The 14,149-nt window shown below is 38.5% G+C and overlaps 1 protein-coding gene across 2 annotated transcripts in view; it reads right to left on the bottom strand.

The window, feature by feature from the left end:
• tln1 (talin 1) overlaps positions 1-14,149 on the bottom strand; it is a 124,102-nt gene that overhangs the window by 39,805 nt on the left and 70,148 nt on the right. For both annotated transcript variants that reach the window (XM_030148819.1, XM_030148820.1), the window contains 17 exons: positions 13,724-13,843; positions 13,222-13,419; positions 11,912-12,051; positions 11,731-11,824; positions 10,365-10,454; positions 8,603-8,725; positions 7,567-7,710; positions 7,310-7,471; positions 5,095-5,235; positions 4,539-4,720; positions 4,246-4,378; positions 4,039-4,140; positions 3,683-3,853; positions 2,495-2,743; positions 1,696-1,815; positions 1,449-1,595; positions 1,195-1,361 (listed from right to left, as the gene is read on the bottom strand). In XM_030148819.1, the coding sequence (XP_030004679.1) occupies positions 1,195-1,361; positions 1,449-1,595; positions 1,696-1,815; positions 2,495-2,743; positions 3,683-3,853; positions 4,039-4,140; positions 4,246-4,378; positions 4,539-4,720; positions 5,095-5,235; positions 7,310-7,471; positions 7,567-7,710; positions 8,603-8,725; positions 10,365-10,454; positions 11,731-11,824; positions 11,912-12,051; positions 13,222-13,419; positions 13,724-13,843 (2,483 nt within the window). The remainder of the gene's footprint in view (positions 1-1,194; positions 1,362-1,448; positions 1,596-1,695; positions 1,816-2,494; positions 2,744-3,682; positions 3,854-4,038; positions 4,141-4,245; positions 4,379-4,538; positions 4,721-5,094; positions 5,236-7,309; positions 7,472-7,566; positions 7,711-8,602; positions 8,726-10,364; positions 10,455-11,730; positions 11,825-11,911; positions 12,052-13,221; positions 13,420-13,723; positions 13,844-14,149) is intronic.

Below are 14,149 nucleotides of genomic sequence, written 5' to 3'. Positions count from 1 at the left end.
CTGTTACTTCATTTTCCACCCAAAACTCTGCCATTTTGACCAACTCACAGTTTGTAACTGACTTGACAGTAGACCTCACTTTCAAAAAGGGATGCTCATAATGAGATGAGAAAACTAGCCAACTGTATGTTTTCAACAGCTTTTTTTAAAACTGTAACTCAACGCACATCTGAAGTACTTTTGGACTCTACAACTGAAATAAAACAATTCTCATCACCACGTACACAAATTCTCCTCCTGTGTACAATCCCCAGCACATATTTAGTCACACTTTACACTATATCAGCTGATTCCCTAAAGCCTTTCTATCAAAAGATCTTTCTGCTACAAAGCCCTGAAGCCTACCTCCTCACAGTGCACTTGACAAGCTGAGTCACAAACAGTACTGTCGTCTTTTCCCTGCTTCTCTCTAAAACAGTTTAATCTTGTTGTAAATCTTTGGTGTGTGTGTTGGACTTGGGCCTAGATATTTTTAGTTTGCATGGCAACCTCACAGTAATTTAGAAACTAAAGTCTGAGTAATGTATAAAATATGTGTTATGGTCTTGGTCAAAGTCAACACTTTGCAAACAAATCCAAACTGTTGTTGTGTTGCACGTAGGGATGTAACGGTATGAAAATTTCATATCACAGTTATTGTGACCAAAATTATCACAGTTATCATTATTATCGTGATATTGTTGAAATGTCCTCAAAATGTTCAAAAAGTATTTATACACAACCTGAAATAATTTAACCAAGTTGTATTTTGAAAAAAACAAAAACAACAAACAAACAAAAAAAAACCAAAGAAAATAATAGGCATAATGTACTTTCTGTTGCAGAAACATTCAAATATTAACATGTAAACATCAAACATACAAATGTGCATTAAAGATGGAACCTTATGGACACTGTTTGACCATTTTCCATATCAAGTTTGAGTTTTCAAAGTGTGGTAATCAAACACGGTTATCATGATAATTAGAATTTAAATGATAATACTAACTGTCTGGAATTTTACCGTGGTTTATCATTATATCGGTAATCGTTACATCCCTAATTGCACAGTGATTATATTATTGGCAAGTCTAGAGCGGAACTTCACAGATTTTTCTTTTTATAATTATGAAAAAAAAGATCAGGATATAAACACTCCCCTTCTGTAATATACGCGTAACAATATCCTTGCAGAAAGTCTCTTTAATAAAGTACCTGTGGTCAGCGAAGGTCTCTGCGTTTTCTCTGTTCAGAGTACCAGCAGTAGCAAACATAATGGTGGTGTCCAGGTCTGCAATAATTCCAGAGACGGCGCTGGCGGCAGTGATGCAGGCCTGGGTGCCACGGTTACCTGCCTGTAGGGACGCCAACACATGGGAGACCTGCAACAACAACAGGCGTCTGTTTATAGAAGCTGGACTTAAAAACACGATGTGCAACAACTCAAATGACCGTCTGTGTGGTTTGACCTTCTCAGAGACTTTCCGGGCACTTTCAATGAGCTCTTTCTTGGTAAAAGTGTCGTTGGGGCTGCACTGCAGGGCTCCTGCTTTGGTCACCAGACCTGTGCAGCTGAAACCCAGCTCGCCCACCTGCTTCTTAATGTGGGAACCAATCTAGTAAAAAAAAAAAAGAAGAAATACAAATAAATCTGTGATTAACAGAAAAAAGACAAGTGTCTCTAAATGGCTCCAAAGCATGGTTGGTTTTAATTACTTCATGATTCTCTGCAGTCATGGCGGCGTATTTGGCCTCCGTTGCCAGATTTCCAAACTCATTGGTCAGCTGGTTGGCAAGTCCTCCGAGGTCATCAGGGTTGGTGTTAGACTTTGTTACCTGGAAGGAAACAAGACATTTCCTTAGCCAAGAAGATTTTACACAATTCAGTTTCATTTTAACCACCAATCAGAATCAGAATACTTTATTAACCCCAGAGGGAAATTATGGTGTGTAACAGTTGCTCCATTCAAGTAGAATAAAAAGTAGCAGAAAAGAAATTATCAATACAACAAAAAACAAAAATAGAAAAAATAATTATATAGATACCAAATATAAATATTTAATATAAAACATACATATTAAAACACTCTATTAAGACACAATTTGTACAATATGTACTAGAAAATATATTATCAATATGATAATTAAAGAAATATACATAAAAGAGTGAGCAAAAATATTGTTGTGTTAAAAATTTTAAATTATGTGGTTATAATAATGGCTGAGGATCACTAAGTTTTGAGGAAAAAATTTTTTTAAAAAATGCAGCTCATTGAAAGTGTATGGACATTAGATGTCAGGTTTCCATGTGTTAAAATGGAATAAAACAAAGAGGCACAAGTGGAAACCCTCAGGTCTGAAAAATGGCCACTTTAGGCCCCAAAAGCAACCTAGTGTCCAGAGACCTCCCATGTTCAAATGGACAATGTTACACTTTGGAACAAAAAACACTTTCGTCTGTAGAGCTAATGGTCATGACAGCTGTACGCAAGAACATTCCTGCGCTGCATCTTACCATCTCCTGCACAGTGACAGCGATAGCCTTGGCTGTTTTAACCATGGTGGTCTGGTAGTCCACGAATGTGCCCTCAGGTTCAAGTCCAGGAGCGTCTTCCATTTTATTGATGGCGTCGTTGATGGAGTCGACCATGCCACCCACAGCCCCCGCTGCGCTGGCCGCCTCAGCCAAAGTGGCGCCCAGGTCGTCAACGGCTTCTTTCATCATCTGCACGGCCTCCTCCAAATTCTCCTGCATGTGTGCAGCCTGAACAACCAAACACTTACATTTACATACTGTATGGACATTAGCACTAAAAGGACTTTGTAAAACTACACTGGTAAGTGCAGGTAACTGTCATAGGCATAATTATGTAACTCTGAGCTCAGCTTTCCTAAGAGTCTGACAACAGTGTTCTTGCTTTACTTTCAGGCAATTATATTAAAAGGTCATTCCAAACCATCTCTCCTAAGACCTCCTCCTTCATATCATAGATTTTTGGGGAAAAAAAACAAGTGAAAACATTTGTAATCCTCTCTCTACCCCAAATACTTTCTTAGAATTCTGAACCTTCAATGTTTGATCCTCTGTGTTAAATGTCACCAGTATGGACAACTATGGCTCTTACTTTTCCCTGAACTGGTTTGAATTTTGTACTGAACATCCAAGAAACCTTATGTAATTTGGAATCTTTTGTTTTTGCAAATTATTATCCCCACTGGAGTTCACTTTTTTTTTTACAATCAAATGTTGATTCTATGTTGTGTAAATAAAATTACTTCTTCATATCTATACTTATTTGGTCCTGCATACAAAAAAAACCCTAACTTCCACAGATTTTACTAAATAAAACTTTGCAGGTAAAAAAAACAAAACACATTTATAATTGTATTATTTCCCCCAAAAAAGTTTTGTTTTTACAGAAAAAGCTAATGCAATAATTGGTCAGACAGTCGTCCTACATTCAGTGGTCAGATTTCGTAAGAGGGTACTTTTACACTCTCTGTGAAATATATTTAAGTTATAGTTGGTGAGCTCCAAATTTTTGCACACCACTGAATGCACACATATATCTTAATTTCAAGCTCTCAAATCTGACTTAATCATCTTAATTGACATAATAAACAAAAACTCAGATAGGAGATTTTCTGATATGTTGAGGATCGTCTACCAGATGACGTGACTGATGTGTGGCGGTTCCAGTACCTTGGGGTTTCCCCCAGCCTCCTTGGCGGTGTAGAGCATCTGCAGGGCCGACTCTGTCAGGGTTTTGGTCTGGTCTAACACAGCCATCTGCTGTTGGCTGCTCAGGATCTTGGATGCTGTGCCAATAGCCGCCATGATCAGAGGCTCAAAGTAGCTGGCCATCTGAGATACCTGTTCAGGTGGAAGGAAAACACACGTGGTCATTTTTACACAGACACACAGTGATCTGAATCCAAATCAAAAACAAGGTTGTATTAATAAAAGGTAAATATGAGTTCAATGGAAACAAGTTAGCGTTATGTTTGAACCCATAAAGAAAATGCTGGAGTGCAGAGTGTTGGCAGTCGGTGCTTTACTTTGTGACCGAGCTGGGAGGCTTCAGAGCGAGCGGCCACGGCCACAGGTTCAATCAAATTACTGATCTCATGGACTGAGGCCGCCATTTGTTCATGAAGAGCCTGCAACAAGCACACATAAAACAGAACATGAGCACAGTTTTTGACACCTGTTTCTGCGAGGTCATTTCTCCTGCATGACATTGCACTGAACAATAAGACGTTTACCTCCATGGAGATGTCCTCTCGGGGCGTCAGTTGCTGGCTAATGGCAGCCAGAGATGCCTGGTCGACCTCACGGATGCAGCCGTTCAGCACCTCAATGGCATCGTCACATTCTCTCTGGCCAGGAGCCTTTTCTCTGAATGAACACAAATAGGATGAAGAGTAAAACGTTACTTTACAGGTGAAGAGATCACAATAAAACTCCAGTAATCGCTTACATGTGCCAAACAGAGTAACAACCATTATAGTCTGGGTTCTTCACTCATATCATTTTGTGTTGTGTACTATGGCTGTACCTCATGTTGGTGATGAGCTTCTTGATGGAGTCAGACACAGTCCTGGAGTGTCCGGCCAGCACCGACCACTTAGGGGGGTCTTTGGGGTTGACAGCCAGAGAGCGGGCGGTCTGGATCAGGCCTGTCGAACTCTCCAGCATCGTCTGGGCTGCAGCAACAATGGGCTCCATGGCTGCGTGACCCTGTGGAAAAGTGAACAAAATATTAAAAAATTACTCACTATACTCATAAGACTGGTAACCACTGTGGACAGACTGACATTCATGTGCTCATGATGGTTTGCGATGTCCCAAAGGCCATAAAAATACCCTTTAATATGGTTTTAAAATAATCACAAAACCCATTAGTAATGCTAATAATAATTTTAAAAATAATAAGAAGAAGAATAATAGGCAAAAAAAGTGGCTTGAATAATTGTTTAATATATTTTTTGTCTTATCTTTATTTTTCTATTGTATTTGATGTTTATTGTCTTGTGCTGCTGTACATTTGAATTTCCCCCTTGGGAGAACACTAAAGTATATCTTATCTTAATGGGGTTTCGGTGCAGTCTTACCTCAGGGCTGATCTGGGCAGGAATGCTGGCGAACTCTGGGTTTGAGGCGAAGGCTGTCAGGTTGTCCACAGCTTCTATGAGCGGACCAGTGGCTGCCTTACACTTCTCTCTATTCTCCTGGTTAAAGGCTCCATCCAAAGCCTGCACAGAAAATAATCAATTATGCCAAGTGTATTTGTGTGCACAAGTCCGAGATTATAGCACTTCTATTTCAGGAGCACCTTTATATTTCATGTGGGTACAATAGCAGTTATATATAAAAAAGTTTTTCACAGTGAAGAAAAGACCACTTGATTCCAAGTATTTACCAAGAGACCAAAATTGTCAACCTTGTTGTATTTTAATTATTCCATCACTACTAGAATGACAACAGTAGCAAGTCACTCACAATCACTGTCCTCATTCTTATTTTAAGCCTCCGTTACATCCAGTTTAGTCATTTTGGTGTGACACAGGTTTTCAGAATGTTGAGGTAGATATAGATTTAGTTTTTGTCTCAGTGTGAAAAGTTAATTGGACATGTCAGGGTGACTTTCACAAGAGAAATTAGCTGATGGGTTCATGCTCCACCAGGATAACACATGTAGCCAGTCTCATCAAAATCACAAAGAAAGCCGAACAAACTAGGGCATTAACTGAAAAGCTGGTTTGTTGATGCGTCGACGTCTGTGGCACAAGTCGACGTTGCTTTGGAGGAGTCGACTAGTCGTGTGTTATTCTTTCTCCCTTCCATCAGCCGACAGTGTGCGAGCCATCATTCAGCGCATGTCAATACGCTCATTTTTATACATGAAAACATGAAGCGCAGTGAGCGGTAGTGATGCTCGGATCAGTGGACCCAGGTTGGGTTGGTGTGGGTCCAAAAAATTTCACTTTATTTGCGGGGTGGGTCAAAAAATTCCACAAAGTGGGAAAAAACAACAACAAAAAAAAAAAACACCCGTGCATCACTAGCACATGGTAAAGACTGAAGGAAGACGACGACTCAGAGTAGAAACTAAACTGACTGTGATCTATTTAAACTCTGGTCTCAATAATGTTCTGTGAACCACACAAGCACCATCAATACTGAAGAATAATGTGGACAGACAGTGTGTTTGGATGATTCTGTTCATTTATTTCATGAAGAGAGTGTGCTCTTTTCTCTAACATGCTGTGTGTCTTTTCTGCCGCTGCCTTAACTTTTTCCCACTTTATGTTGTTCAGTTAAATTTAAAGTAAATTCCAGGTGTTAGCCTTTGTTTTGTTTTGGTTAAATGTCTGTGAAGGACTGCAGATGCTTGTGTCTTAGTTTTTTATTGTGCTCTTTCCTGTACATTGTTCATGTTCCAGTGAACGTTAGTACTAGTTGTTCATTATTGAACTTCTGTGTGTCTGTGTTGTTCCTCCGCTGTCAACGTGATGACGTCATCATACGACAAGTTGACTCGACTTTGACTTTATTGACAAATAAGTCAATCTGGAGTCACTAATGCCCTAGAACACAGGTGTCAAACATGCGGCCCAGGGGCCAAAACCGGCCCACCAAAGGTTCCAGTCTGGCCCGCGGGATGAATTTGCAAAGTGAGAAGAAGATATTAACAGTCAAGGGTATCAAACTGGAATATAACGGCATAATAACCTAGAAATAATGACTCTAAATTGTCTTCTTAGTTTCATGTGAAAAAAATATGACATCAGGCCTATAAATAATGGTAACACCAATTTTTTCTCTTTGACTTACTGCAAAGAACATTTAATTCTGATCTCCTTTAATAATAAAACATCAATAACCTGAACAAATATGAACAACCTGGAATGTCTAAAGAAAAATAAGTGCAATTTTAACAATATTCTGCCTGTGTTGTGTCTTGGTAGATCTGATCTGTAATGCACATGTAGAAATCATAAGTTGAGGCAGAATACTGATCAGATTTTTCTTATTATTATTTCTTCTTATTTTTCTTCAGAAATTTCATTTTTTTCAGGTTATTGACATCTTTTTTGTTTGGATAGTTCGTAAAATGTAAATGTTTTCATAATTTAATGTTATTTTTTGCATATAAAAAAAAATTGCAGTTGTCATTATTTACAGGTTATTATGTTATTATTTCACTGGTCTGGCCCACTGGAGATCAAACTGAGCTGAATGTGGCCCCTGAAAGAAAATGAGTTTGACACCCATGCCCCAGAAAAAACTGTGGGAAATGTGCCACTATCTTGCAAAAGTACAAACCTTGATAGACTTGACCAGGTTGGCGGTGGTGTTGGCCACCTCTTTAGCTGACTGGACAAACTGTCTCTTAGCCACAGGGTTGGGGGTTTTGGAGGAGGCCAGGCGGCAGGCGTTGCACAGCGCAGAGGTGTGTTTGGCCACGATGGTGGCAGCCGAGAGCACCTGACAGAAAAAAAAGTCAAATCCTGCTTCATTCCACCACATCATGACCCAATAACAGAGAAAAAACAGTGTATGAAAGTGCAGCGGGTGTGTACCTGGGACTGGGTACAGGCTGGGTCCACCAGGTTCTGACAGGCCATCTGGATCGACTGGTTAGCTCGGGCAAACTGAGCTGGATCCACCAAGCCCTTCTGACCCGCAGAACTGTTGGGATCAGACACTCCCACTAGATAGGCAGCCTAGGAACATCAACAGATCAGTGGTCAGTTTAGTCACTCCAGAGGTACTGTGTGTTCCTGCAAAAACACGTCTGGGTCGGTCACATTCCATGTTTATTACTTAGCGTGTGTGTTAACATTACATTAACACTGTGCTCTGCAATAGCCTGCTGTGTCTGATACATGACTGGAATGTAACTTTGATAACAGAGATTACCAAATGGTAGCACTTCACATTACAGCTTAGTATTAATAAGAAGGAAGGAGATAAAAAGATAATAAGTAAGAAATATATTACTACATTTGGAGAAAATCAAATTTTCCCTAAAAGATAATGTAATGTTATTTTATTCAATTAGGCAGCCCTTAATAGATTACTTCAATGTTAAGTAAATAGACAGACCTCCTCCTCCCCCCTTTTTTGTGTGTATGTACATGTGAGTGCGGGTGTAATGTTCTTGTTCTGAAACACATATATTGGATACTATATAAGACTTTTTTTATATTGTCATTGTTCTAATTTCAATAAAAAAGAGTATATAAAAAAAAAGAAATATATTACAATTACTGTGTATTTACCAAAGTAATAACCAGATAATGTTTGTTGCAAAGTAATACTGTTCTGTATGAAATGATGCGAGTCGTTACCTGGAAACATTTGTGTTAATTTCTGTGTAAAAACCACAATGTAATTTGTCATAAGACTAAAATAACATATATTTATTATTAAACTATTGCCCCATTATTACCATGTGAAAAGTGGGCTCTAATATAAAGTACTGGTGTAAAGTGGATATATTTATGAACTATATAAGAATATATACATATAAAAACATGCTGAGGCTGATTTGTGTCCGTTTCTCTGATGCAGCTTCTATCTCAGTCAGATTTCTTTTTTTTTTTTTCTGGTTACCTGTGCAGCTGCTTCAGTCAGACCACACAATGCTTTGGAACCTGAACTGACTGAATCACCAAACTCTGGCAAGTTGGAGTTCTTGGCATTATGGGAAATGCCAGCCATGGACTCACCAAGGACCTGTCAACAGGAGGAAGGAGACGTGGCTTAGTTTGGACAATATGTTCAACGTTTATTTACGTATCTGAAAATCCCACTGAGGCCACCGGGGTGTAGGACATACAGATGCACAGATCACAGCACCAGCAACACAAATATAAAAGCTCATGTCTGATCAGGTTCTTTGTTCTTCATTCAGACAGTTTCTGGTTTGTCTGTGTTTGAATGTTGTAAAAGTAGACAATAATTTAATTATACACAATACTGAGACAGTTTTCAATTTACTTACATCAGCCAATAAATCATAAATAACTGTTCAGATGGTGTAGTTTTTTAGCTGGTCACTGCACATTGGGTCTATATGCAAAAATGTTCCACTGTTCTCCTTATAAGATAATTAACACTATTTTGTGTTAATAAGACTATACATTATGTTGATAACAGTATCATCAGTAAACATGTTTACATTTAGATTACACTGGTCTACAATTTTTTAGAAATGATTTGCTTCAGAGATTAAATGTGCTAAATGATATGTATTTTAATAAGATTAATTGGAAAATAAATGACAAAAGTGCCGGTTTGCTGATGTTTTCAAGGTATATGATTAAGTGTTATTACACATATATATTGGTTTATGTACATTTATATAATAGTTTTAGAAATCTTCTACTAAACAGAACCTGTAAAGTGAATGTATTCTAATGTGCAGACAGTGTTTTGAAGTAGATCTTGTAGCTCTGAGACAAATATTCCTTTATTCCTCAAACCCATTCTCTCATTAATTCTTGAATTTCACATTTTGACCCAAGGCTGTATCTTGGAAAGTTCAGCCAACCAGCATTTTTGACTGGATTTTTCTTTATCAGTGACTCTCATGTGGTAAAATTTCATTACTTTTATTCTGGAAGCATTTTCCTTGTAGACCAGTGTTATAGGACATTTATAGAGTGATCTAAAAGTGCCTAAAAATGTGAATAGAATTTTGTATAATTGTCATGAACACATTTATTGACTTTAACTAATACCTATTATGTTATTATTCAACATTCACAGAGACATTTAGTTGCTTTATCAGCACTAATCAACATTTATTATGGATATGTGGTAGTAACACTTAATGCTTTTTAGTAACTAACTGATCTTAACTGCTGATAAATTCAAGCAAACTCTGCATCTCCAGTGGAGGGGTAACCATGACACAGTATGAAAAATTAGTTCAACTGAACAAACATGTTGGTGACGCTATTGTAAACAATTACAAGAATTTACTAATCACTTAAAAGCAATCTGTAATGGTTTACATGATTATGAATGTCTTGTAATGTAACCATAAACTTGTTTATGATGCTATTATTCACATATAGGGGCTCATTTCCTTTAAACTAATTCCTATTACAAAGACTTGAACACAAAACATTACCACGTGACCAAACAATCCATCATGAAGTCACCAATGATACATGAGAAGCACAACTGAATGTACCGTAACACAACAAAGCAGTACCTACTGAAACACAAAGTAATCTGTAGTTGTTTTATTTGACTGGATGCATCCTTAAGTGAAGCAGAAAGAAATCAAAGGAGAGAAATACAGAAGAAGAATTAAAACAGAAACCAGTGACAGATATGACCAACGCTGCAGCAGGACGGTTCATACCTTTGAGTTTTCCATGACACTGTCTACGCAGTCGAAGTAAGACAAGTCATTGACAGCTTCAGTCGGGTTCTCCAACATCCCCCTGACCGACTGCACAGAGACAACACAGTCACAACAAACACACAAACTGCAATGGCAATGACCGTTATCAAAGTCTCTTATAATGACATGTAGTCCTAAAATAACATGCATGAGAGAACTGGAAGGAAAGGTTTTAAACCGAAAGTTTTACACAACTGAAATAAATAAATAAATACCAACCAAGTCAAACAATTACAATAAATGGAGCATATTCTAGTAGAAAAATCATTTGTCAAGTGGTGGAGTCCCCCAAACAGTTCAGCCTAAAGTAACAAGAGCACCATTATTACTTTCACATAATTAATGTAATTCACTGCTAAACTGTTGCTGCTGACATGCACCACCACCTTAACTGTTACTGTCTATTGTACAACGTTGTACAGATTCAGAGGTTTATTTTATTATATTGTAGCAAATTAATGGTACTTTTTTTTCTATTCTATTTAGCTTTTGTATATTTTATTTTTTTATTTAATATTTTACCTTTTTTCATGCTACAAACACCAAGACCTGGGAAACTATATTTGGTTCTATCGTGCCTATTGATTGAATGACAATAAAGCTGAGTCTGAATTAAAGAAAATAAAAAATATTGGCCCGTCGTATGATTCTCTTTAAGTGGAAGGAACCCCTACCACCCACTTTTGTGCAATGGGTGCATGATTTACTTTTCTTTTTAAAGTTGGAAAAGATCCAGTTTTTGGTTCGTGGACAAATTCATTTGTTTTATCAACAATGGAATCCTTTTTTCTCTACTGTCAACAAGAGTGTCCTGCTGTCTCCGATGTCCTTTTGATGGAGAAATGTCTTGTTAGTTTACATTATATTAACTCTTAATCAGCCCTGAGTATTGGAAAGAGGAGTTGATAACATTATTTAACTTGTCGTTTTTGTTGTTGTTGTGGGGTTTTTTTGTTTGATTTTGGGGTTTTTTCTTCTTTTTTGGGGGGGTTCAATAGGTTTGCAGGTTTGTTGTGTAATTTGTTTGTATATATTGTGTCTGTGTGGTTCCTTATGTATAAGTACATGTTTATGTAAATGTATAATTTGAAATTTAAAAAAAAAAAAAAAAGAGAGAATAAAAAAAATGACGTATTCAAAAGTTAAATATTACATTATTTGCTAACTGGCTAAACAGGTTTAAATGACAGCTTTCTGCATTTTAGGTACTTTTGGCGCAGACCATCCTGAAAACCTACAGGTTAACACTGTATACCACAGAGTGAACACCTGATATCTGTAATAGTTGATAGGACTAATGATGAGCTGTGTGTGTGATGGTCACCTCCAGCTCTCTCAGGGCGTTGTCACACTCCTTCTGACCTGGAGCCTGCTGGGTGCACATGGTGATGAGCTGGTTGATGCTGTCTGTAACTGCCCTGTGGACACAAGGGCACAGACCAATGAGAAGACAAACCACCAGAGAGACAACCACCAGATGTGAGGACGTTCGTTAGGTGTCATACCGAGCAGCTGCTGCAAGTTGGTTCTTGAGGTTCGGGGAGCTGGGGTCGGTGGACAAGGCTTTGGCCGCCAGCAGCAGTTTGCTGGATGACATAGAGATTGTCTTCAGGTTGGACACCACCTGGGTCTGGTCTTCTTTAGACTAGAGAAGAGAATGAAGAAAACAGTTTTACAAACTTCACAAATGTATTCTATAACCCATAAAGACCCAAACATCCACCGCTGACCTAAATCATCTACTGATCTACACTGTATAATACCTGTTCATCCATTAATCCTATCATTACATCCTACTATATAATAATACACGTTCTGTGTCCCATGGATGTTCCATCACAGGAGGGCGCATGTACGGATTTTCCTCAGCCTTCACAGGCCCGATCTCCACCAAACTCGCCAAATTAATACAAACATTACCTGACTATCTACTAGGCACAATTTTATGTCCGTATTCAAATGTTGTGAGGTATGCTGGGAGATTTTAGCCTCTCTCTACTTTGAATTCTTCATCCCTGCCGCCATACTCCATTTTCGGAAGTGGTTCTGCTGCCGTTCATGAAATACTATAAATTGATGGTACTGAAATAAGCAAACTGCCGAAATGCATAATTGTGTCTTGAAAATATTCCTTAAATATCCACTCCCAAATAATGTGAACAAATAACATCACAACATTTTTTTTACAAAATTGCTGCTGTGTCCATTTACAATAATGTACAGGCACTTTTCACACACAATGGCACTACGGGTACAATGCCACTAGTGTAAATAATTGGTGTAAAATAAAGTTTGTCATCTTTTCATGGTCATCAGATATGACCCATTTGGACGTTCAGAGAATCCGTAGTTACCATGGAAACACCATCATCTCCTACAACATTGATTCCCCAGTAAAACCCATGGAGTTGGATCAGTGACAATGAATGGACACAATGGGTGTATGTTCAGTTAATGGTACTGTTGATGAAAAAAAGTCCCTTTTTCTTCAGTTTTCTCTCTTTTGATATAACACCCTTTGAATTTACTGAGTTTTCATGCACACCTAAATTAAATATAGGAAAATGCATGACTTACAGCGAAAAATGCAAATACAGAGGATAATATTATAATAAATGGTGATAAATCAGTTAAGAAAGGTTAAATAGAGAGAAAAAATTCATTTGGGAACTGCCACAAAAGCAGCACTGGGTCAGTATGGGTTAATAACTTAATGCTGACTAGAACTATAAGATCCAGAGATAAGGTTTTTCTATTCCGTGGCTGCTGGTCGATGTGCACTGATGCTTTTGGTGGTTCTTCTCTTCACACTGACCTGTGACGTTCCGGCCATGTCCACACCGGCCTCCAGGAAGTTGCTGAAGTCCTTTCCAAACTTGCTGGTGGCTCTGGCCAGGTCCTGAGTGGTTCCTCTGGAAGCCTGGACCACCTCGTTGGCAGACTGGTTCAAACCGGCCGCCACTTCATTCAGCTGAGCCTGAACCTCCTGGAAGCTCCTTCCACTGGATGGGAACTAAAAACGGAAGAAAGGAACAGTTAGAGTGGCACAAAAATGGAGCTGAATACTAGGATGTACAAAGTATTACTTTTACATTACCTGCTGTTTTGAATATTTTTGTTAGTGAAAGGGAGATAAAATAAGAATAGTGAAAAGAAGGAAGAAATTAAAGAGCCAAGTGCCTGGATTTGGTGAATTTTCAGTACAAAAAAATCCAGATTTGGACTATCATTCATGTCTCTTGTTTTTATTCAGTCACTGTTCCTTCTTTCCATGTTAATCCCATTAGAATATAAACAGATTGACAGGTTGTACTAACTGAATCAGCCAGGAGAGTCTTGCTGGCTTCACCGACAGTGCGGATGGCGTTGTCCACATCCCTCTGGCCTGGAAGGCAGTTCACACATCTGTTCAGGGCCTGAGACACTGCCTTCGCCACCTACACACAATGTACACAGACTATGTGAGTGGATGAAGATTCAAGTCTGTCACTCCCATTTCACAAGCAGCTCCAGTTAATATTGAATCAAATACTGTAAGATCTGTTGGTAACCAGCTGTGTTCAGTCAGATACCTTTAAGTTCAAATGTAGCCTAGTCTGAATGTGAGATTCAACAGATTACACGACAACAAGGTCACACCAGTTGGACTAGTTCCACCGTAGGCATACGTTACAACTTCAACCTTACACAGAGCCTTAAAGCTGCACTCTCCAACTTCTCTGGGACCGCCATTTATTCGCACA

This window comes from Sphaeramia orbicularis, chromosome 12 (assembly GCF_902148855.1).
Source record: "Sphaeramia orbicularis chromosome 12, fSphaOr1.1, whole genome shotgun sequence".
NCBI classification, from domain to species: Eukaryota; Metazoa; Chordata; class Actinopteri; order Kurtiformes; family Apogonidae; genus Sphaeramia; species Sphaeramia orbicularis.
Note: the sequence above shows the minus strand (reverse complement) of the source record. Positions and strands in the feature narration are given on the sequence as shown.